The sequence below is a fragment of the Parasteatoda tepidariorum genome, chromosome 12, assembly GCF_982258835.1.
Source record: "Parasteatoda tepidariorum strain Cologne lab strain chromosome 12, Ptep-v5.0, whole genome shotgun sequence".
Lineage (NCBI taxonomy): Eukaryota > Metazoa > Arthropoda > Arachnida > Araneae > Theridiidae > Parasteatoda > Parasteatoda tepidariorum.
The window spans coordinates 28,024,840-28,049,234 of NC_141766.1; the positions used below are offsets into that span (position 1 = coordinate 28,024,840).

Consider the following 24,395-nt stretch of genomic DNA (forward strand, 5'->3'; position numbering starts at 1 on the left):
TAATCAGCACTGAATGAAAAATAAGCTCACGTGATAAAAATCACGATTTATCAAAGTTAGCTGACTCCTTATTATGTGTGACTATAGAGATTTTCAGTATTCTGATAGGCTGACATTACATCATAATTTTAACAAAATAGTTTTATCTGTTCCTCATTCAATTTATGGTATCATCTTCTCAACCCTATCCCAGCACACAATTAAAGGTAAGGTATTTTTTCGCAATCATTTAATCTGGTGATAGATAATGAATCTTTTGATATGTTACTAACCAGTAACCAAAGTTCTAATTTAGAGTTCTTTGTTTCACAAACAGTTTTTTTTTTCCTTTGTCTTGTGAGTTTTGATCATGATGCCTGTAAATCAAAAATTCCCGGGGGGAAACTAATCTGGATGCTTAATCATGGAAAAGTTGCTTAACACTTTTTCAAAACATTAAAAAAAAATCAAAGCATGTTTAACTGTTCAAATAAGATATTAAAGTCAGAGTGGGTAAAATTTTCAAAACTGCAGCATTTAAAATTTTAAAAAAGAAACATACGGGTGTACTATGTCTTAAAATACAATATTAACCTGAAGAATAAGAGATAAATATAGCCACTTCTACAAACTCTTCCGGATTTTCCGGAAGATTTTATTTTTATATTTAATGTGGTAGCAAAGTTTTTGCATTCATGCTTAATTCTTGATTTAACAAATTTGATTTATCATACTTTTAACTACCACTACATTTAAATAGTTTAAACATATATAATAAAAACCAACTGCAGAGATGCCAGCTTGCTCCGGACAGCAAATATATATTTTAAAGTGGTAGTTTATCAATTGTGATTCTTGGTTTAATAAATTCAATTTAATAGATTTTTATCCACCACTATTTCTAAATAATTCGTAGGTTTATATAATTCACCACTTTACAGTAGTTTTCTCATGCTATACCATTTAAAAAGCAAACAAAAATAGCCAAATATTTGCAAAATTTAGTTTGTAGCTATTTACCGTTTTTTTAATTATTTTTACGCGTCCGGAGCAGTTGGCATCTCTGCAACTGGCTCATTATTTTATGGTTCAAGTGTTCACGAAAATGCAGAGATGCCAACTTGCTCCTCTGTGAAGCAAATGTATATATTCCAGTGGTAATGAAATTTGAATTATTTATTATTTTTAGCTTAGTATTTCTCATTTTAAGTAAATTTACCACCACTACTGATCGAAAATTCAAAATATCATATGAAATATATCTTTATCGCTGTTATCTTGTAGTGACATGCTTAAAGAGTAGGCGTAATTATCCCTTATTCTACAAGTTTTATTATTTAATTCACTACCAATTTATTAAAATTTTGTTAGAAAGCGGAGCAGTTGGCATCCCAGAAAGTGTTAAACATTTGCCCACAATTTCTATTTGATGGTCAGTTCACTATTACTTGAAAAAAAATCTTTGGAACAGCGCAAACGTTGGCATGTATAATAAATATATCTGCCAATTTTTAAACTTTCCGACGATGGTTTCACCCAGTGGTAGTAAATTTACAAATGAATTTCACTTATTGTATTACAGAAATGCACTCTACATTTTGTAGAGGTTAGAACACACACCAGTGAGATTATCATACATTGATATAGATGTATAATTTATTTCAATTCAGTAGAAATCAAAAATCAATTTAAATTAAATTTACAAATGCAAGGAAGAAGTAGATAGCATATATTTTGCTAATAATTTACATTTAAAAATAAAATTTCACCCAAAATGTGTATAAAAAAAAGTTGGCAGTTTTGAGTATATAAATAAAAAAGTATGCAGGAAAAAAATATAAATTCATTGAAGAAAGTACTTAGATGATTTTACTGTCTAATATAACCATAGATTATGACACAATAAAACAAAACCAAAATGAAATTAATTGTAAAATACATTACTTTATATGTCATAATAAGATTTCAACACAAAGTAAGTTGGAAAAAAGTGTAAAGTTAGTACAATTATTGCATCAGTAATCAATGTGAGATCCTTGTTTTCGATTACATTTATCAAACTAGCATTCATGGATACAGATAGAGTTAAAATGCTGGGTAGGGTATCAATTGATGCAATCAAGATATTGTTCCAAAATATCTTGATTGCATCAATCAAATCTAACTTGTTCTTGAATCGTCAGTCAGGTCGGTCAACATCTCTAACTAATCTGCTCCAAAGGATTTCCACCGGATTCAGATGTGGGCTACAAGATGGCCACTTAAGGGATTTAATTTCATTTGCGCTCATCCAGGATTTTGTTGAATAAGAAGTATGGATGGACGAATTGTCCAGTTGGAAGATATAGTCTCCGACCGGGTGCTATAAGAGGAGCAACAGACAATAAATTTTCTCCCTATGTATCCTGATGCAGAAGTGAGTTCATTTTAGTTTAGATAAATGCAAGTTACATTGCCTGTTGCAAAAGCTGCCCAAACAATAACGGACCCACCACAGAATTGACTTTTGGAAAATAAATGTGTTTTATATATAAATTGCATCAATAAATAAATAAATAAAATCCATCTCTCTTTTTTAAGGAAACAATCTTGATGATGGACGGGAAAACAACAGCTTCCGTCTTGGTGAAGCTTTTAAAATGTTAGCAAAATTACCAAAAATTCTGAAAGCTATAGTTTTTAATTGTTTACCACTTTCTAACCTATTTCGCAAAAAGCGTAGTTGTTGGCAGCCCTGTAAATACTAAATTTTGCTGTTGGGCATTAAAGGGTTAATTGTTTCTTCGCTACCATTTACATTTTGTGAGCAGGAGGCAGCGAGTTCGAACCGGCACCCTTTAATCTGCAGGCTTTTGTTCTACCCTAGAGCTGTACCTCTGCACATTCTAACTGTTTATATAAATAAATAAATATATATATATATGTATATATATATATATATATATATATATATATATATATATATATATATATATATATATATATATATATATATATATATATATATATATATATATATATATATATATATATATATATATATATATATATATATATATATATATATATATATATATATATACATGTATTGATATATTTTCCTTTGGCTATATTAATGTAATATTGGAAGGCATTATTTTGTGGATATAAATGTGTGAGTTGACGAAAAGATGAAAAGATTATATCTTTTTAGTTGTTTTCCAGCCTTTTTTTAAAAAAATTTAATTCTTTTTTCCCTGCTTACTTTGTATCTGCATATATATATATATATATATATATATATATATATATATATATATATATATATATATATATATATATATATATATATATATAAGATAAATACAAAGAAATAATAAAAATATTTTCTATAAGAGAAGGAAAAAGTTATTAAGAAAAAAAAAACTAAATTTTTAAAATTTGAAAGAAAATCCGGAATACAAACATATATACATACATATATATATATATATATATATATATATATATATATATATATACATGTATTGATATATTTTCCTTTGGCTATATTAATGTAATATTGGAAGGCATTATTTTGTGGATATAAATGTGTGAGTTGACGAAAAGATGAAAAGATTATATCTTTTTAGTTGTTTTCCAGCCTTTTTTTAAAAAAATTTAATTCTTTTTTCCCTGCTTACTTTGTATCTGCATATATATATATATATATATATATATATATATATATATATAAGATAAATACAAAGAAATAATAAAAATATTTTCTATAAGAGAAGGAAAAAGTTATTAAGAAAAAAAAAACTAAATTTTTAAAATTTGAAAGAAAATCCGGAATACAAAGCAACCAAAAAGATATAATATTTTCATCTTTTCGTCAACAACTCACGCAATTATATCCACAAGATAGTGCTTTCCAATACTGTATTAATATATTTATAGAATAATACTGTATTAATAATATATATACATATATATATATATATATATATATATATATATATATATATATATATATATATATATATATATATATATATATATATATATATATATATATATATATATAAACAGTTAGAAGGTGCAGAGGTACAGCTCTGTTGTAGAACAAAAGTCTACAGATTAATGGGTCCCGGGTTGAACTCGTAGCATCTAGCATCTTATAATTTTACCATCGATACCAACCCGAAAGTTTAAAATTCTTACAAAATGTAAAGTGGTAGCGAAGAAGCAATTAACCCTTTAATGCCCAGCCACAAAATGTAGTATTTCTTTCTTTCTTTGTTTATAAAAAATTGGGCACCTGGGCAGCACAGAAGGCCCATATCCCATACATCATGAAATAGTATAAAAAGTCAAAATAAAAGACAGTTTGAGTTCAGCAGTCTATGGGGTGGCTGTTACAGGGAGACAAGCACCTTGCTTGTATAACTGAAAGAAAATGAAAATAATGAGAGCAACTTGCTGTAATCTGTGGATAGCTGTAGTTTGATTGTCAACGTGAAGTAACATAGGTCAGGATTTTAGTATTGGTAAAGTGAAAATGTAGTATATTTGCATGACCACCAACTACTACGCTTTTTGCAAAACATTTTATAAAGTGGTAGACAATTAAAAACTAAAGCTTTCAGAATTTTTGGTAATTTTGCCAACATTTTAAAAGCCTCATCGAGACGGAGGCCGCTCTTTTTCCATCCATCATTAAGATTGTTTCTTTAAAAAAGAGACATAGATTTTATTTATTGATACAATATACATTTTCAGGCTTGTTTTCAATTAAAGCTTATTAACCTTTTACAAATAGAACAGATAACACAATACAGCACGAAAATACATAAAGGGTAGCAGCGGTATTCGAACCCGTTACCTCCACGCTTCACATATGGTATGGCGGTCGATAACACTGGGCCAGAGAGGCTAAGGAGAGATGAAACAAAGTGGCGTTTTATATGAACTTTTTAATCATTTGACTCATTGGACGAAAAATAACCTTAAATCAAATTTACTAAGCAAAGAATAATACTTTATAACATAAACTTCAGCCCCGGTCTTTATGTAAAAATACCTACATGAAAAAATTGGCAGTATATATGGGTTTATACTAAGTAGATATTTCTTTAGTTACTTCCAATTTAATTTTTTAAAAAGGACTTGTGCTTAGTCTTCAAACCTAATATTATAATTATAATAACTTATAAATACAGAACTATGGTTTTTCTGCGAAATAAATCCAAATGATGAAACTTTTCAGTTAGCACTTTATTGCTTTTTCAGAAAATTAACCTTTCTTTTAAAGGAAAGCTAGACCATCAAGGGAGAAAGTTTATTTATACCAAGACGGAAAAGAGCAAACGATAAAAAGAAAATCATTTATAAATCATCTTATATTGTGATACTAGGAAGATTTCGATTAACTTGTAGTGAAGAAAAAACTTAGTGGTGGACTAAGTTGTAGATAAAGCTTAGAGGACTGTAAATTGAGAGGTCTACTGAAGCCGAGAGATTGACAAAGTCATTTAATTATTATTTTAAACCTTTGCACTCCGATGTCACATCTCAGGCGCCGCCAACAGTTATCACTCCAAAATGAAAATTTTTATATCTTAAGACATAATAGGTCCCTATAAAAAGAAAATTAAAATTAAATAAAAATATACATATAAATAAATTTCAAAAATATGTGCTCTACTTTGATTTAATTTTCCTTAGTTTTTTTCTTAGTTTTAATAAAGTTTATTAATTTTTTCAATTCAGATTTCAAGATTTTGGTTATTCGATCAATAAATTATCACTGTGAAATTCTCCAAAAATTTTTTTATAAAAGTACTGATTTCAAAATTCGTTTATTTTCCTGAAATAAAATTATTAAAGTTAAATTCAGTCATTATTCAGTTAATATAGCATTTTTAAGTATTTTTCTTTCCTAATGATAAATTAAAAATTTTGAAAATTAAAAAAAAAACCTATACACATTTAAAATAGTAGACATTTAACGAGAAACATTTCTACAAATCGAATGAAACTTATAAAATTATAGCAAATGAAACGTAACGGAATATGTAACGATGAAGGCACAAAGCATGATTTTAATGACCATTTTCAACGTTCATGAAAGGCGAGATTGACAGGTTCTCTTTTTAATACAAATTTCGACACTTCTAAATGCTTTTGTTTGATTTTCATTTCAACGAATACCAAAAACAACGAATTACAATATTGAAATGACGTGTCACCCTACTGTGGTATAAAATTATAAATCAATTTTTAAATTTAGAAGCTATATGTAATTTAAAATTGCATTAAAAACAGTAACTGAATTAAGTATTACTGAAATTAAAATTATATTTTAATCATTCCAGTTGCGAGAAGTACTATTTACAGGAGGAGAAAATAATGGAGATGAGAAATATTGTCAATATGGAAGAGGCATCTTCTCTGAATGGAATATTCATAATCTCAAAATAAAGTAAAAGTTGTTTTTTAAGAATATTGTGCTTAAGCAGCCGGTACGCCTTCATTTAATCTCTAGTGAGTGGCAACGTATCTGATATTGATTGTTTTAAAATGTCGCTTGACTGTAGTTTCGTTTTCTGAGATCCGAAAATTTGAAAGATATTTACGTTTGCAATTCTTATTTAAAATATGTATACTAGACGGCAAAACAAGTCAGTAGGGAGCAAATCAGCAGTAGATGCAAATAAAGATGTGGAAACTCTCCGATCTGAGATTGAGAATGAACAGAGAATGACGTATGTATGGTGCATTAAACATATATTATACTTAGCGCTGTTAATTTCTAAAATATAAAATGTCTTCATCATTCTCTTTTGTGTTGTAATAAAACCAATATCTTTCAAAATTTTCATACTTATTATTCCTTTAGCTTTCCATCATTATACGCCCAGCATAATAGACAGTCGAGATCTATTTTAAACTTAGCTGACCGATTAATTTTCCTAATCGATTTTATTTAATTAAACTTTCTTCGTGTTACGCTGCTCACAAATAAGTATTAAGCAAATTTATTTGCATTTATTTCTTCTTTTAAGTTAAGTTATTAAATATATTCACCGTTTTCTTTGTTTTGTTTTTTTTAATTTAGGTACATTTAATTATTTTCAACACTTGAAAAATTTTTAGGTCAATTAATGTTCATATTTTTTTTCCTGGGCAATGTTGATTACGTTCAGCAGTCTCAAGAAAAACAGCAGATCAGAAAAGAATCGTTTATATAAAAAATGTGTTGTATAATATTTATTTATATATATATATATATATTATTCCAATACATTAAAGTGATTGTGTGAATTTTAAGGAGCTACAAGAGGTTAAATCTATCATCTATCTGGTATGTTTAAAGTGATGTAATAATTGTAAATTTTAAATATTAAAATCGAATTGAATAAAACATATTCATTATTGCATTTATTTGTTCTGTTTTAAATTTTAAAAGTTTCTACCTAATTAATAACCTTTAATTACCTATCTAAATAGTTAGAAATTATTTATTAACATTAGTAATTATTTATATTAATATGATGTTTTAATGTTAGCAAATGATACAATTATTATTGAATATTTTGAATGTTGATTTTAAATATTTTATTTTGATTTCATTACTTTAAGGAAAAAATTTAATGTAATCATTTTTAATGGAATTCTCTTCAGCGAAATGTTAGATTTGTCTATCGAAGAACTGCAAAGAACTGTTGATGCATTAGAGCAACAAGTGGATCATACTGATATAGCTGATGGTATTAATTATATATCATGCACTAAATGCACACTTTATTATGATTCACATATGCTGCTGTTGCTGGCACTTTTTCAGCTTATATGTTTTTCTTTAAAAATATCAGTTGCTAGAAGTTTCTTTACTTGTACAAAAGTCTTTAATACTAGCTGCACATTTTGCTATGATTTGCATTTACTGTTAGTTGCAATTATGAATCTATTATCTTCAAATTAACAAAATTTCTTAAAAGTTTTCCTACTTTATGATTTTTTCCTATCAGTTATATAACTCAACCCATCATAAAACCAATATTTAAGAATTTTAACCAAATGAAAACTGAAGAAATCTTTATCTATTAATATTTTGCCTAGATTGGCCCTACTATTTCAGATGTCTTATAGTAATTACTCAGCCTGTATTGATATCAGCCTATATAGATTTATCTGAACCTATATTTTTCAACTACTGTTTTGTCTACCATATCTGTCTATAGTTGACCAAGCTTATTTTGGGCCATTGGAGTAGATTTTTTTTTAATGAAACCATTTATAATTTAAAACAAACCTTGTTTGCAGGTGTTTTTTTTTTCAAGTATTATTAATATTCACCTTCAATACTATTCATAGCTTGTTCCTCTCGATGAAGCTTGTTTTTCTTTGACTGTTCTTGTCTTTTCAACAATTCTCTTGTTCAAAACAAGCGTGTTGATTAAAAGCAGCATAAATATTTACTGATCCTAAACATTTACAATTCATAATGATAATTAAATGTAACAAGAGGATGTAAAAGAAAAATTACATATATAATATTTTAGACCAGATTGTGAATGTTAAAAATAAGTTGTTTTTTCTTATTTTTTTCTTGAAATAAGAGAAAGAGATTTGTTCGTTTTGATTGTTAAAAAGTGTCCAGGAAATAGACGTTTCTGGTAGATGGTACTTTGTTTATGCTACTTTGTAGTATACTTCCAACTGAAAAGCTGTTTCTAATTTATTGCGTCTGTTCATTAGAGAGAATTTAAGCAAAATAACTGAATATGTAATCATCAAAACAAAGTAAACAAAAGTATGGATGTAAGATCTATCTGTGTAGCTGATAATGTAGTAGAATATTATGCGAATCTTGATTTATTTACGAAATATTGTGGAGCTTGTTCTACATAAAAGTACAACATCTTTCCAAAAAGTAAGGCTAGGATCAATTTAAAAGTGATCTTTACTTTTAGATTGCTAATTATTTTCTAACTGTGTTTCTAAAAAATCTATCTTTTTTATACAAGAAAAAAATATTTTTTCTAAAAATTGCATTTGAATTTAGGTAATTAGCTTTATTTATGTTTTTATTGCATAATAATTAAGTTCATGTTCTAGATTATTTGCACATTGTATTTACACAGTTGCAATTACTTTTTACTGGGTCAATAAGAATGCATTCAAGTAAATAAATAAATAAATATGATTGAATAGCTTTCTTGCATGAAGATCATGAAGATACAACAGTAATAATTTCTAAAAAAAGTGTTAAAGTGATAAGTAATGATTAATGAATCAGGCTTCAGACTAGCACACCAAATAGTGACAGAATTAAAATTTTGATTAATTGTTACTATCTTGAAATTCATTACATTACTTGTTTTTAATGTTTGTTTTATGATAAGATTTTCAGTGAAATAATTTTTTTTATGGAGCTAGATCCTACAATGGCACTTGACTTATTAATCATTGTTATTCATAACATTTCTGTTCTTAGTCTTGGATATCCTGGTTAAAATTTTTATTATTATCTATTCTAACATCATGTAACTATTTCTTTTTCTCTCTTTGTTTTGCTTCTTAAATTCATTGGTTTCAAATTCAAAATTTTCTCAAATCCTTATTTTCACTACATTTATCTACATGGTCCAGCCATGTAGATAAAAATAGTGAGTGCATTTCAGTTTTCTATTTAATTAAATTGCAGAATTATCTATTGTTTCTTATTCACGATATATATATTTCATTTATGTATTCTAGTGTATTTCTTGAAAATTTTTTCCACAATAACGCTAACTTGCATATATATAAAGTTCCAACATCAAATAAATCGTATAGGCCTCATAAGATAACCCCTCTCATTTTAAACCTATTGACTTCAAAATAGCAATTTTCATGCATTTGCCTAAACATTCCTATAAAAAAAAAAAAATTTCTTTTTTAATATATCATCAAATCATAATATAAATTCTATTCTGAACCATTCATTAGCAACTCAGCAATAGAATTTGTACAAATAGTTCTAGAGCTTTGAAGAATTAGGGCTTTTATCTTACCAAAAATGATCAAATTAAAGCTAAATTGTTAAATAAATTAAAATATATCACAAAGGTCTGATGAGCCATAACTATTTAAAATAAATTTTAATTAGATCACTGCTGTGCAAAATTTATGGACAAAGCTGCCAGTGAAACAAACAGGACGGAAGACATATGAGGAGACCAATTACGGTCAGGTATGATAGGGCATAACTATACGTGCAGCATGTCAATGTGGGTGTGGGTTAGAAGGATTTAAAGAACATAGGCAGCATACACTTAGCATTTCTGTGCTAGCTACTACACTCTGTACAGTAATTTAAACAAAGTCAAGTTAATGTTTTGGTGTGATATGTCCTACATATTATCCTGTAAACAACATCTGGATGTCTTCATATGAGGTCAAATCATTGGAAAGTCAGAGGAAGATCGAAGTGTGACTAAAGTAGCTGTGAAATTCAGTTTCACCCACAGCTTCATTTCAAAAGTTTAAAGAACATCTCACATAGCTGTCTGGGAGATTTGTAATAGTCATTCATTCAATCTCAATGCATCCTACATATTATCCTACTGGTTAAAAGGAATAAACATTAGATAACTAAAGATTTTTTAAAGCACATGCCTGGGATTACTTACTGGAGGACAGATAATGTGCTTTACTGTGACTAGAATAGGGCATAATGATTATCTATTTACCTGATGTCCAATACTGTGTGTGCTATTAAAGTCTGCTTATTGGAGGTAGCATATTCTGTGGTACCAGGAATACCAGAACTGGAGAGATGCATGATGGAATGGATGATGAATGTGCATAGATAAAAGCAGATTTAGATTGATTACCGACTGTGGGCATGTACTCATCATGAAAAATGCATGCCAATAACCCCTCCTACATCATTGAAGAGGACATGTATGGATGATATGGTGTTCTCATTTGAAGTCAATAAGTTAATTTTTATTTTAATCTTTTTCTGTGATTTTAAAATAATATCTTTTTTTTTTTTACGCAAAATACAAATAAGTTAGTATCTACTGTTACTTATTCTTTTAAAGTCCTCTGGAAAAAAATGGGGCAAATGTCAAAATTCATAATATTGCTGTAACAAATGTTTGTTATTGTGATGTCATTCAATCCAATATCTTTGGTCCCTTGAAATTTGTTATTGCAAGATTCAAGTGTAGTTTTGATTTGAGATTTAAATAAAGAAGAAAAAAAATTAGTTATTACTTTCAAATTCAAGCTTTAATCATTACTCAGTAAAATCATGAATACACTTCTGCCCTATTTAGTGCACAATCATTGTAATTTGACATTAAGTTATTGTGTTTATAATTATTATCGTTTCAGTTTTTTTCTTTTAAAAATTATTGATGATATGCAACAAACAAATATTTAACTAAATTTTAGAGTAATATTTTTTTTTTATATTTCTTGTTTTATAGAGAGAACAACCATTCATGTCATGCCAAAATAGGCATTTTATCATTTATAAATTAAATTTATATTTCATTTAATCTTACCAATAAATAGCTATCATATTTGTGCTAAAATCACTTTCTATAAATACTCTTTCTTTAACTGCTTAGTTTACTTATATAAATATTTGAGGTGTTAAAATATAAAGATTTACTACAATGTTTTACCTTTATAAAATATTATTTATTTCACACCTCCTGCACATCTTAAATTTTCATATCTTATATAAAGGAAAATTATAACCTTAACAATAATTAATAACTGTCTAGCTAAATCATGGACTCCTTTCTCATTTTTGGTAAAGTGTTTTGAAGTTTTCTTTTACCACCACCATTTTGATTCTGCATTGGTTGGGAGTGCTCTGAGGGGCTTAGGCTCTATCACATTCACTTTCCTGTTCCGTTTCATAAAAGAACATTTTATATTGTAATTCATTCAAAATTTTAGGCAAAGTGGTTTTAAAAAAAGATTAAAGATAATCTTTATATCCAATTGATTGTGAAGACTGTGAGTATTCTTTGAGCCAGAATGAATAGAATAATATGAAAATTTGTCTCCCCTGCATAAAGCATTCACATTTAAAATAATAATGAATTTCCTTTATATATTTTGTTGAAATTATTTATAATTTCTATATTTGAAGTAGTTTAATTATTAATTATAACAGATTGAAGTAGTGAAAAACACTTTGTATTATAGTTAAAATTTATTTAGATTTTACTCTTGTTATGTAATATTTTTAACTGTTGAAAAGAATAAATTTATGTAGTTAACAATCAATTTGTTTACAGAGGATGAGTGGAAAGTTAGGTACTATACTCAAGTGGAGGTCAATGAACAGTTGGAGAGACAAAGAGATTGGCTGATGGAAAGGGTTGAAGCTGCTAGAAATCAAAGCCAAGAAGGTATTTCTCTGATTTCATTATGAAATTTTAAGGTTCTTTTAAGTAGTTTAAATTAACTTATTTAGACTATGAATGAATTTTCTTATTCTTGAGTACTATTACGGGGGAACACCACTGAGAAATTTTCAAACTAGCTTTTTTTCCCTCACATATTTGATTCATTTTCTTATTTCTAAGTGTATGAATTGAAGCTGAAAGAATGAGGATAGCAATGCTTTTTCATTAGAGTGTGCAGGGTTGAAAGGTTTTTTTATTAACTTTAAATGGTTAGTTATCAAAAAGTCTCACTTAATAAACACTATTATAACTCCTTCCTTTTTTTTTTCTCGATTTATTTAAAATATGAATAGTACATATTTATAACTAATGTAGTTTCTGCAAGAAAAAATCCTATCTGCAACAAAAACTTATCAGAATTCTATGAATGATCAAAATTAAAAATAGAATCTATTCATTATTTTACTATGGAATAGGGAACAAATGAAGACCGCAATGTTCAAGTTCCCGTAACTTTTTAGTCTCAATCTTTAATATATAATCCCCATCTTTATTTATAACCTGGATGCACATAGAATCACAAATATTTTTGTGAAAAAATGCCCAGAGTTTGTAAAGTTTAAGGAGCTCTGCTTTAGATCATTATTATTTTTTTAAACTTAAAATTATTAATATCAAAAGATTTATAGTATATTATAAATATATCTCCTAAATACTATGTAGCACAAATCCAGATTTGCGTGAATCTTTCAGACCAGAATATAATTCATTATCACCTCAGTTATTTATTAATCAATGTTAACAATTCTTTCAAATTATGCTACAGATATAACTATTTCTCTCTCTCTCTCTCTTTCTTTTTAATCCCCATTTGGACTTGGTGAATTCTTAACACAATTAAAAATAATAATCTCATGAGATTCAATTGTCAAATAGTGAATATCTGTTTCATATAAAAACCAAACAGATATTAAAAATAGTTAAAATAAATGTCTGTGGTTGTTACAAATGATAGAATTAATAAAAAAATTTCAAATTTTAATTAAAAAATAAGCGAAACTATATTGTTATATTCTCATTTTTAGGTGTTTCTGCTTTGCTAGCTGAACTTGATCTTGATAGCCTAACTGAGGTAAAATATAAATCTTTCTAAGTATGCATTGCAAAAAGCTTTATTTCTATCTTCAGTTTTTGTAAACATTTTAGACATTCAGTTCACCTATGGCTTAAAAGTTCTTTACAAAAATTAGCTGCCAAATCGTAAACTTACTGACGTTCTTAACTAGTGAAAAATAATATGTTGGGTTTAAGGGTCCAACTTTTAAAAGTGATTTATAAGTGAGTTAAATGTAAATATGTTTAATAGTTTAGTCTAAGGATTGTGGGTAGATTTTAAAAATAATATTTTTTTGATTATATTGATTAATTTTATTAATTGCATTGCAAAGAATTCTAAAAAAGAAAAATTCTTACAAATTAAAGGTAAAGGTTTAAATTCAATTTAATTATAAGAAAAAAAAACAAGTCTATTTAATAAGTTATCTTTGTATTATATTTTCCATTAAATTCACTATTTCGCTATTATTCAAATTTCGGGATGTTTGTAATCCTGTTCCAACTAATTTCAAGATCCTATGACTATTTAAATCATGGAGAATATATTTACTATTTGATAGTACTTTCTCTGAATTTTGAATATAAAGAGGTTCAAGTATGAAATTATTGCACAAATTTTAAAAATATATGATATTAACTTTAAATTTTTAATAGGAAATATTGTCTCAATAACTTTTTATTAAATATATATGTGCTGCAGGACGAAGGAAACAATGCAGTTTATTTTTTTTTCAGTTATTCATTTTTAAAAATTTAGTTTTGATTAAATTTGTTGTTCTCATAGCATGTATTTTCACCTGCCAAATTGACAAACTTGAATACCGATTAATTTAAAAGCTATAAGCTAATAAAAAATATCTCATATTACACAAGAAAATACTATTCATAAGTTTTAACTTAATTTTCCCATAAGCTTGAAAATATCCTACCTTATTATTTAAAAAAAAAAATGATATACATGTAAATTTATTTTTAAATGTAGTATATGTATGATTTTATTACTATTATTGGCATTTCAGAGTCAACTTCTACGTTATTTGAAGCAATTGGAAAAAGACAGGAATTCATTATATAATGAGTTACGAGATAAAGAATGGAAACTTGATCAAGAATCCAAGGTGGGATTTTACAAATACTCTTTATCATTAAGTATTTTCAGTAGTTTTTAACATGTTCAAAGTATTTATCAGTATTTTTACTATTTTTCTAGACATTCCATAAGTTCAATGATACCAGGAAAGCCTACATGACAGAAATTACTGAAGCAATGCTTAACTTGGAAGCTATGAAAAGTCGTCTTAGGATGTTTGAAGGAAGTGAAAATGGATCAATCGCTAAGTGTCCTCGTCATTTAAAATATTTGTACGATTCTAATAATCCTACTTTCTCAAAGCTCTCATAAGACCATGGGATCCAATTATCTCATGCATCATTTTTTAGAGTATGAAATTTAATGAACTTCACTCGAAACTGATCAATTTTTACTTTAAAATATAGGAAAATCATAAATATATTTTCCATTTTAAAACCTATATGAGACAATTTCTGATTGATAAAAAAATTCTCTGTTGCAAACAAACTCTTTTTAATTTGGAGACTTCTCTTATCAACTTCGTATACTTAAAATATAATGTGCGTAGAACAAGTTTTATTGTAGTCTTCAAATTATTAAAAGTTAAACAAAAAAAATGAAAAAGCAACTAACAAAGCATGTTTTTGGTATTTTAAAATAAGCCATATTCTGCATAGAATTAAATGTAAATAGTTTCAAATAATTTATTTAAATTTGTTAAAGCTCCAACATTTTATGAAATTATATTATCAATATTATAAAGTATCAGATTTTAGTTAAAGTATCAAATCATATTGTTTAATTTTACTGAATATCAAAACATACGACAAAAACATTCGTTTTTTATAAAAATGTCCATATCTCCATAAATATTTAAGCTTGGTATATGAAATTTTGTTAAATTACTGCAAATAACAACCAAAATAGTAATTTAAGTTACAAGACTTACTATATTTTCTGACAGAGTGTTCAAAAATGCTTGTTTTTCATTTATAATCTATTACCGTTTTTCACACCTCAGTAAGCCTTAAACTTTATTGATAAGTATGAGAAATACCATGAACCAAACACTTATAAAATAATCCTCTTAGTATTTTTTGAGAAATTTAAAAAAAAAATGTCAACAATTGAAGTGTCTCTTCCATTATTATGTAATGTAAGTTACTCATAAAGATAACAGCAAAGTAATTTTTCTACATAACCTTCGCAAATGTCTTTAATCCCTTTATTAACACTTTTCTATTATCATTTCTATACTATGAAAGAAAATGTCATATTATGAAATCAAATGCAAACTACTTATTTAACACATTGCATGTTGACATAATATTAATAGCTAACAGATATGTGATCATTTTTTTTAATTAACAAATTTTCACTTATAACTTATTCAAAATGTTATAAGTGAACTGTTATGATAGGTATTGACAACAAAAGTTAAACCATTTTTTTAAAACTTACTTATAATTAACTTTTATTCTTATAATTATGCTTATAAGTTTTAAATTTTGATATTTTTTTGGCCTAACTTACAAAGGTTATTAGTCTGAAAATGAATAAGTCAACAAGAATTCTGTTTAAAATTCTCCTGTAAATATTTTAAAATTAATACTAAAATTACTATGAGATATTTGCAACTTTTATGTTGTTTTTTTAATGAAACAAATATGTTATAAAATTAATCCATTTTCAAACAAAGTATTTTTCTTTTCAGAAATATTTTACCGGATCAAAGAGTCATTGATCCCAGAAAAGGACCGATTAAAAAAACTGCAGCAGTTAGAAGCCTTCCAAAACTTAATACAGCCGATAAAGATTTTAATGATGACGATGATTTATTGGATAAGCAGAGTAAAAAGTCTGCAGAATTCTAACATTGCAATTTGTTTTTAATTTAGATGATTTATCTCCATTAGTTGTAAGAATCTTATTTGCCTGTATAGGTTTTTAAAGTCTTTCAAGTCTTTACTGTAATACTCATCTCTTGCACAAATAAAAACATATTGTTCATTATACTTGGTTGGTTTATTTAGATATTTAATTAACGTAAAAATGATTGAGAGATTTATTTAATCAAAAGGTGATATCTTAGAAACTGTTGAAGAAAAAGCACCCGAATAACTTAATTATAGAAGCTAAGTTGGTTATTTACCAGTGCTAGTAGCGCAAGTGCAGATAATTCTAATAATAGAATCATTTATGAAAATATAGGAACAATTTTTCACAATTAACTAAAAGTTTTACAAATATGATTATTTTCACAAGAAATATATAATTAACATTAATCAAAAATTTCCAACAGCCAAAGTGATGAATTTTTTAAACTATCTTTTTTTATTACTGAACCATGTTTATGTAGCAATAAATGACTACATGAAGCCTTTTAATTCATGGACTGAATATTTTTATGAAGAGTAATATATTTCTAGCTTTAAAATATCAAAAAATTTCTTTATGACCTCAGTTTAAAAATTTTGTTGGTATGTTATAAAAATCATTTTCTTTTAAACTTAACCAGTTTAGTGTTATGTACTCTTTTAGGAGCAGTAAGGCAGCTTTTATTCATTTATGAAACATACATGTGAAAAATTTTCCATTGGCCAATAACAAGTTTGTGTGATATGAGAAAAACATAGATGAAGAAAACATGTTCAAGATATTGAATAAATTAAGAAAGTTATTGAAAAAAAAAAGATTCTTAATCTTGATAAGAAACAATGTTTCAAATACAAATGCTGTTTGCATGAAAACTGGAGGTTTCAATAAATAGAGCAAAAACGTAGAATGTAAGATTAGTTTTTAATATTTTAAAAATTAATAAAAATATCAAATCATATTTCAACTTTGATTTTATGAAAAATTGGGATAAATATATTGCGTTTAATTTATTAAGGGAATACAAACTTAATGTTCTTAAAAATGAGAACAAAATTCTTTCCTCATTTAAATTATTTACTTTCAAAAATCAACTAATGCATATTACCAGTATTTTAAAAACAAAGCTCTACTTTTTAAAAATCTAAACAGATGTAAATACATATTTCACATTCAATGACTGTAACCATTAACTAATAAGATGCCAAATACTTTTCTTCAAATACTGTATACAACTAATTATTTAAGTTAATCTCTTGGAAAAATGACTTAGAAAACATTGATAATATATAACTGTTAATTTTAAAATAGAATAAGTTACACACGAGTTACTTAGGAAGCAATGCAGTGAAGTGTATTTTTACATATATATATATTTTAGTTTAATAGGACTTTTTTATATTCCCTGAAGTAAAAAATAAATAATTAAAGACAGAAAATAGGAGTGATTGTAATATATGGCTGAGAAATGTGCTTTGTAACAATACAAAGACAAATGGAGGATTTGGGATTTAAAAAGAATAGCAGTAATATTTATTTTGTATTATAATAGCAGTCATATTATAGAAAATTCTTCAAACATTTATGGGCCAAATGCTTAACGATAACCCTATTTTCATCTATACATTTTAACAAATAAAGAAATCAAATTTATACAGCAGGTTTCCTTAAGGCTATTAAATTATCATTTTAGTGTTATTTTATGGAAGATTTGTATATCTCTTTGAAACTCAGTAATAATTTTTCCCCATAGTTTTAATCGACTTCTAAAAGCAAAACAAAAATATTATAATTTTAAAAAGTTTATTACAATCCACAAGATATTTTAAATTTGTTCAATGCTACTAGTTTTTAATTTTAAAAAAATTGGGTATTTATTAATTAAATTCTTTTCTTTTGATGACAAATATTTCAGCTGATATTCAATAGAAAATTGAAATGTACACATTTTCAATTTCTAAATGAGCTATCTAATTAAACATGCAAAAGCATAACTTTAAAGAAAGATGTGCAAAAAGAAAAAGTTCAAATTACTGAATAAATTTAATTTCTCAATACACAGATATTAACAAAAATGTTAGTTTAATTAAGTTTGATTTTTGAGATGAAACCTGAAGTTATAGATTTGATTTAATAATACAAAAGCATATTGGTGCATAGCTGCTAACTTGTGTGGTTGTTAAAGAATTTTTTTAGTGTAGCAACACGAGTGTTTTAATGTATAAATCTTGGTCGATAAATTTTCAAAACAAATTACCACCACAACAAATCAGTAATTCAAACATGTATATATAAGGTCTATTAATTTGGCAATGTGATTAAATGTTACGCTTTATTTTTAGCAAATAAATCCTACTTTATTTAATGTACCACTGCTTAGCTATATCTTTTCCAAGGGCAAAACATACACCAACTGTACATGGATGACTTCTAATTGTGAATGATGGTAATTAAATCATATGAATAAAGATATAAAATTTCAAATTGACAGAGCTCTTGACTTTCAAATATTTTAAAGGATGTAGATTAGAATACTAAAAAGGTTTGATGAATCAATTTGGTAAGAGTATTTTGTTGACATTCAGAATAAAATTTTTACAAGGCATGACCTTAACAATAAATAGCATAGCATGAATAGGAAAAAATCCAGTAGATTTTAGGAAATAACATAAAATTTAAGATAATTGTTGCATAATGTACTAAATATTTTACACATAGGAAATTTTAGGGGCTTTTATAGTCATCAAAATAGAAAATCTGCAATATTTTCCAGTTATGATTGACATTAAATGAACTTGAAATGTTAAACTTTATGTTTACTCTTAATTTCAAATATTAATAAGCATTTAAATCATCAAAGATAGTTAAATGGTTATTTTAATTAATTTGAAACGATAGTTCTGAATAAAACTGAACATTTTAGAACAAAAAAAAGGGGTTAAACTGATTTCTATAAATGAGATTTGCTTCATTATGTATTAGTAATACTTATTTAAATATTCAAGCTATCAAGTAATAGTCTTTCCAAACATTCTATTTCAATAGGGATTTTTTTAGGAAACTTACTCAATTTTATGGAATTTTCTAAAATGTATAAAAACCAGAATTTTAATTAAACAGGTAAACCTGCAGAAACTAGCAAAATCCAGTAGTCTACTGGAAAGTCCTGTGTATACAATAGTTATTGAGATATTTTGTGACTGAAATATAAAATAGAATAAAAAAATACATGTCTTAAGCAAGATAACTCCTGGTCTAATTCACTGTAGTTCAGTTATACTATTTGCTTCAGTTGGCTACCATTTATAACTCTTATTTATATTTCTGTTATTTTGTAACAGCTTATCATTAATTTTATAATGTTACTATTAATTCCATGCCTGTTATGATAAAAAAGAAATGGTACTGGTACCTAGAAATTTGAGCTTTTGTTTACTTTTGAATTAACACATTAGATCTAAAAAGGTATGAGACTTTTCTTCATATTATTAATTTTCAACAAAAACTACCAAAATTTATTCGCCAATTTTAAGACAAGTTTGCTTTTTAGAAAAGCCCTTATAATATGCTTATAAAATTGACCTGTATAAGTTATACAGCTTTGTTTAGGATATTAAAAATAACTTATCTAAATTTCAGAAAAAATACAAAATACTAAATTTTTAGGAGGTCAAACAATCAACATCTGAACAATGAAACATGATTTTTGTTGAAAAAAAAAATGAATGATCTATGGGTGATTCTCACGAAACATGAAATTCACTGTCCCTTGCTCCAAGATCTAATACTATAATACTAAAAGAACTTTTTTGTTAAAAAAATTAATGAATAGCATTGCTGTTAGCATTTTAAAATGGCTTTGCACTAGCATTGACTGTTTTGTATACTTAAAAAATTTAATTGAATATCAAAATGTCATTTTCCTGGCATGTCCCAAATAATATTTCCAATAATAACTAGCTTCAAAACTTCCCATATATTTATCAAAATCTAATTTTTTTTTAGCTTATCCTATGTAAGCTTTTCTAGAATATACGCAGAGGGTATTGTTTACTAAAACTTCGTTTAAAATAATTTTTTCTGTCAATAATTTGTTTGTCCCATGAAAATCTGTCATTTTCCTGGCTACTTTTATTTAGTGATTTATAACCAAAATAGATAGCGCCAGGAATCAATATCTTATGTTAATAGATTGTTTAGATACCCTCCTATCTGAACATGTCTTGTTGCATGAATAAAGAACCAATTTTCTGGCTGAAAATCTATTTCAAAAAATTTTCGAAGGTGAGTAGGTTTTTATGCTGTCATTTTCCTGGCTTCTTGAAATCATTAATAACAAAGACTACATAGACTTTTCTGAGTTATTTTAAGAAATACTGTTGTTTTCTGCAGAATATAAACGTCATCGGCCAAAATATTAAATTAAAGTTATATGCTATAAAATGGCGAATTTGTCATTATCCTGGCTTATGAATGCCAGGACATTGAAGTGTTACCAGAAATTCTTTTTAACTGCTAATACTGTAAAGAGGGAAAGCAAATATTAACCTAATACCAAGTTTATGCATGATTGTAATATGCTTGGATGTAATCTAAGTTATTTATTTATTTAATGATTGATTATTATATGGTAAACTAACCAGTGAATGAACACTTAAGCTTTGTTTGCCTTTTAAAAAATCATATTAATTTCAAGATTCGTAATTTTAGTTAAATGACAGTGTCAACAAATTTGTTATTAATAGCAAATTATGTAAAAAAATTGTAGAGAACTTACATAATATTGTTTTAAAGTTTTGGAGGTTCAAATAACAAGCAGTAAGAAGACCAAGTGAAGGAACAGCTCTTACCAGTGAATGAACACCCAGTAAAGGAACACTTAATTTTGGTTATTTTTTAATGCTCTTTATGAATTTATAAGCCATACAAATATTTAAAAGCAAAGCTTATCCTTGAAATTATAACATATAAATACTTGAAAAATGTTAACTTTTTTTTGTAATCATGAATTGAAAATTAAAGTGTCAACATATTAACACATACTGTTCATTCATTGGGAAATCTATGTCCAGTACAGGAACATGCCTGTTCCCTCACTAGTTAGAAGTTGTTTTTCGTATTTTTAACATACTTTTGATGCGGAACATCACTAAAGGTACAAGAAAATTAAAGTTCATCTTTTATTTTCATTAACTTAGAAAAAAAACCAGTAAAGGAACACTTGCTCATTCACTGGTTTTTCATCGTTTGGTGATCCAGTGAATAAACATCCCTTATCTCAGTACTATATTATGCTATGATGTTTAAATAAAATAAAACGTAACTTCAATAACTATACTTTGATTTCTCTTTTTCACAGTGAGAAAAATAAAACTATTACATGCAATTAATTCCACTTCAAACATATAAATACAAACACTCACCTTATAAATTTTATCAATGAAACAAGGTGTTGCAGAGATAATAACAAATTCAAAAATTTTTCCAGAGAAGTCTATTTGACCAGGTAATCCAAAACATTGCTAGATGACTTCCTATTGTTTGGCGGTAAGCTATTGTTTACCAATCAATCTAAAGAAAAACTTTCAAATTCTTATTTTTAATCAATATATATGAAATGTTCCTTCACTGGTTGGTTTACTCTACACAATTTTATTCTGTACATATCAGCAACAAAAAATTTTTTGTTTCTTTTTACAGTGGATAAAAAGAATTAATTTAAGCAATTTATGGTTCATCTAACATAAAGGCTTAAGTTGAGTTACTTACTATTAACTTAAAATGACTGTTTTTTAAATTTCTAAGGTAATATTTCATTTTCCTGGCATTCAAGATTTGGTGATTTTCTATTTTTTTTCTTTTTTCTCGAGCAAATGTCAATAAACTACACTGCTGTCTATAAGATATTAATAAGTGTTGCTAAAGAAGTATACAAAAAAATTTTAGATTATTTTGAAGACTTTAAATTTAAAGAAATTTTTTGGTCCGAATTGTCATGTTTCATGAGAATCACCCATATGCATGTACCCAAGAGAAACCAACTAACTACGCTTTTGAAGAAAATTTCTTCTTAAGGTATAAAAGTGTATGTTTTAACATATAATTCTTTGTTTTGAAATTTCATATAAGAAGCCATTTTTTTCCTATTAACTAGTGGTGTAGCTTTTAAAATGTTTGCAAAATTCCAAGAGCATAAGCTTTTAATTTTTTACCATTCTATAAATATTTTAGAAAGTGTCTAGTAATTGGAAGTTCAGTGTTTTCTAAATAAAGATTTCGACTTTTATATTCCATTATTTTCTCTAAATTGTAGCAATTTCCCGTGACAAAATTTTACATTAATTATTTTACAAAAGAAAAAAATCTGAACACAAGAAATTTTTTTCATAATAAAACATTAAAAATTTTCTGGTGCCTCAAAAACTTCAGAAATTAAAGTTCTAAATGTGTGTGAATACATCATACCCATTTCCTTTTGGCTTTTAATGGGTTTCAACACACCAATGTTAAGCAATTTTCTCCATGGTAATAACCATTGGCTTTTCAACTAAACCGCCTCAAAGTGACCCGAGAGAATGGTGCATACTTGATGTGAGAGTAGGACATCATAGTTAAAAAGAAATCCACAATGTACTCGGAAAAGAAAATATAATCATTTTATTATACGAGAAACTATAAATAGAAATCTTTACCAAAACACAAATATCACTAGACATAAAAAGGGACTATTTACAATGTAATAATGTTTATTAATTGCTATTTGTTGAATGTTCCAGGGTGTTTATGAATATTGTTCTTTCAGCTGTTTCACTTTCAAGGTTAAGTGTAGTTAAATATTAATTGATATCTCAAAAAATTAGTCAATTTTCACAGCACCATATATTTTTCGAATGAAAAAATAGGCTGCATAGAATCCAATTGTTCCTGTCAAAATCCAGAAGGTTAGTACCATCAAACCAGTGTAACCAAAATACAACAGTGTTGGAATGAACTCGGTTATTTCCAGCTATAAATAAAAACATCTTTAAGTGAAAATAATAACATAGTACAATTCTTAAAGTACATTCATATAATCACTGTTTTTGTACAGCTCCTATACAAGTAATTTAATTAACTTTAGATATTCAAGCTAAATCACAATGATTCTATCTTATACTAGTTGTTGTATAAAACTTACAATTATGAAGAAAAATGTTAGGTATTTAAAATGAAATATTAGGGGAAAATTTTTTTTTTCTTTAATAAAGATAAGAGGCATTTATTTAGAGACTGTCTTAATATAAAACAGGATGAAATAATTTAAGAATTGTTGTTCAATATTATTTATAAGCATGAATTATTTTGGGGTATTAAACATATGTTCAAACAATCACTACATTTATATATGTTATTATAAAAAGAGAAAAAATAAGAATTGCTAATTTGTAAATTTATTTTTAACTTCAAAGCAGGGTTGCCACAGTAAAAAATGAACAAAAATAGTTGCTTTTAGTAGCCTCAAGCATGAAAATAGTTGCCTAAAACAATGAAAATAGTTGCCTGAACAGGAACAAAAATCTATCACAAATAGTAGCCAAATAACTAAAACTATAGCTTAATTGAAAAATACTATGACTAGGACTGAGTGATGTCACAAATTTTAAATTGTGATACATCGTCACTTAGACATCGCGTTAAAGTTATGTATCACGACTTAGCATAAGTTCAAAAATTACCTATGGGAAATCTTTCAATCAATCAAAAATAAATAAAGAGGAATAAACCTATTACGAAAGAAAATATTAATTCTAAATGTATTCTACTATAACCCCAAGCCTTATTTCATTTTTCTTGAATTAAAAATAATTTAAGATTTATAGTTTTAAAAATAATAATACTGTAACAAAATATTTTACATATATGCAATGAAAATTAAAAGAAAAGAACAAAAGTGGAAAACAAACCAAAGAAATGTTCCCTTTATATATAAA

General features: G+C 26.5%; 2 protein-coding genes across 11 annotated transcripts in view; one reads left to right on the plus strand and one right to left on the minus strand.

Annotated features, from left to right (window-relative positions):
* The first annotated feature begins 73 nt into the window (after nucleotides 1–73).
* On the plus strand, nucleotides 74–16,563 carry LOC107455893 (coiled-coil domain-containing protein 169). 3 transcript variants are annotated; one of them, XM_043039727.3, is made up of 7 exons: nucleotides 6,487–6,707; nucleotides 7,627–7,712; nucleotides 12,252–12,365; nucleotides 13,448–13,494; nucleotides 14,498–14,596; nucleotides 14,689–14,919; nucleotides 16,265–16,402. In XM_043039727.3, the coding sequence occupies exons 1-6, from the start codon at nucleotides 6,601–6,603 to the stop codon at nucleotides 14,878–14,880; spliced, it is 645 nt and encodes a 214-aa protein (XP_042895661.1). In that variant the 5' UTR covers nucleotides 6,487–6,600; the 3' UTR covers nucleotides 14,881–14,919; nucleotides 16,265–16,402. The 3 variants fall into 3 exon arrangements, with proteins under 3 accessions (XP_087011909.1, XP_042895661.1, XP_015929104.1); XM_016073618.5 differs by having other exon boundaries at nucleotides 6,488–6,707; nucleotides 14,689–14,840; nucleotides 16,265–16,563; XM_087155783.1 differs by lacking the exons at nucleotides 6,487–6,707; nucleotides 7,627–7,712 and adding an exon at nucleotides 74–206 and having other exon boundaries at nucleotides 14,689–14,840; nucleotides 16,265–16,563.
* Nucleotides 16,564–23,067: 6,504 nt separating this feature from the next.
* Nucleotides 23,068–24,395, minus strand: part of TM9SF4 (transmembrane 9 superfamily protein member 4) — a 57,956-nt gene continuing 56,628 nt past the window's right edge. For all 8 annotated transcript variants that reach the window (XM_087155970.1, XM_087155964.1, XM_087155963.1 and 5 more), the window contains exon 19: nucleotides 23,068–23,431. In XM_087155970.1, the coding sequence (XP_087012096.1) occupies nucleotides 23,282–23,431 (150 nt within the window). In that variant the 3' untranslated portion in view covers nucleotides 23,068–23,281. The remainder of the gene's footprint in view (nucleotides 23,432–24,395) is intronic.

Coding starts and splice junctions, on each gene's coding strand:
- LOC107455893 (XM_016073618.5), top strand. CDS start 6,601: ATGTATACTAGACGGCAAAACAAGTCAGTAGGGAGCAAATCAGCAGTA. Junction 7,713..12,251: donor TCATACTGATATAGCTGATG/GTATTAATTATA, acceptor ATTTGTTTACAG/AGGATGAGTGGAAAGTTAGG. Junction 12,366..13,447: donor TAGAAATCAAAGCCAAGAAG/GTATTTCTCTGA, acceptor TCTCATTTTTAG/GTGTTTCTGCTTTGCTAGCT.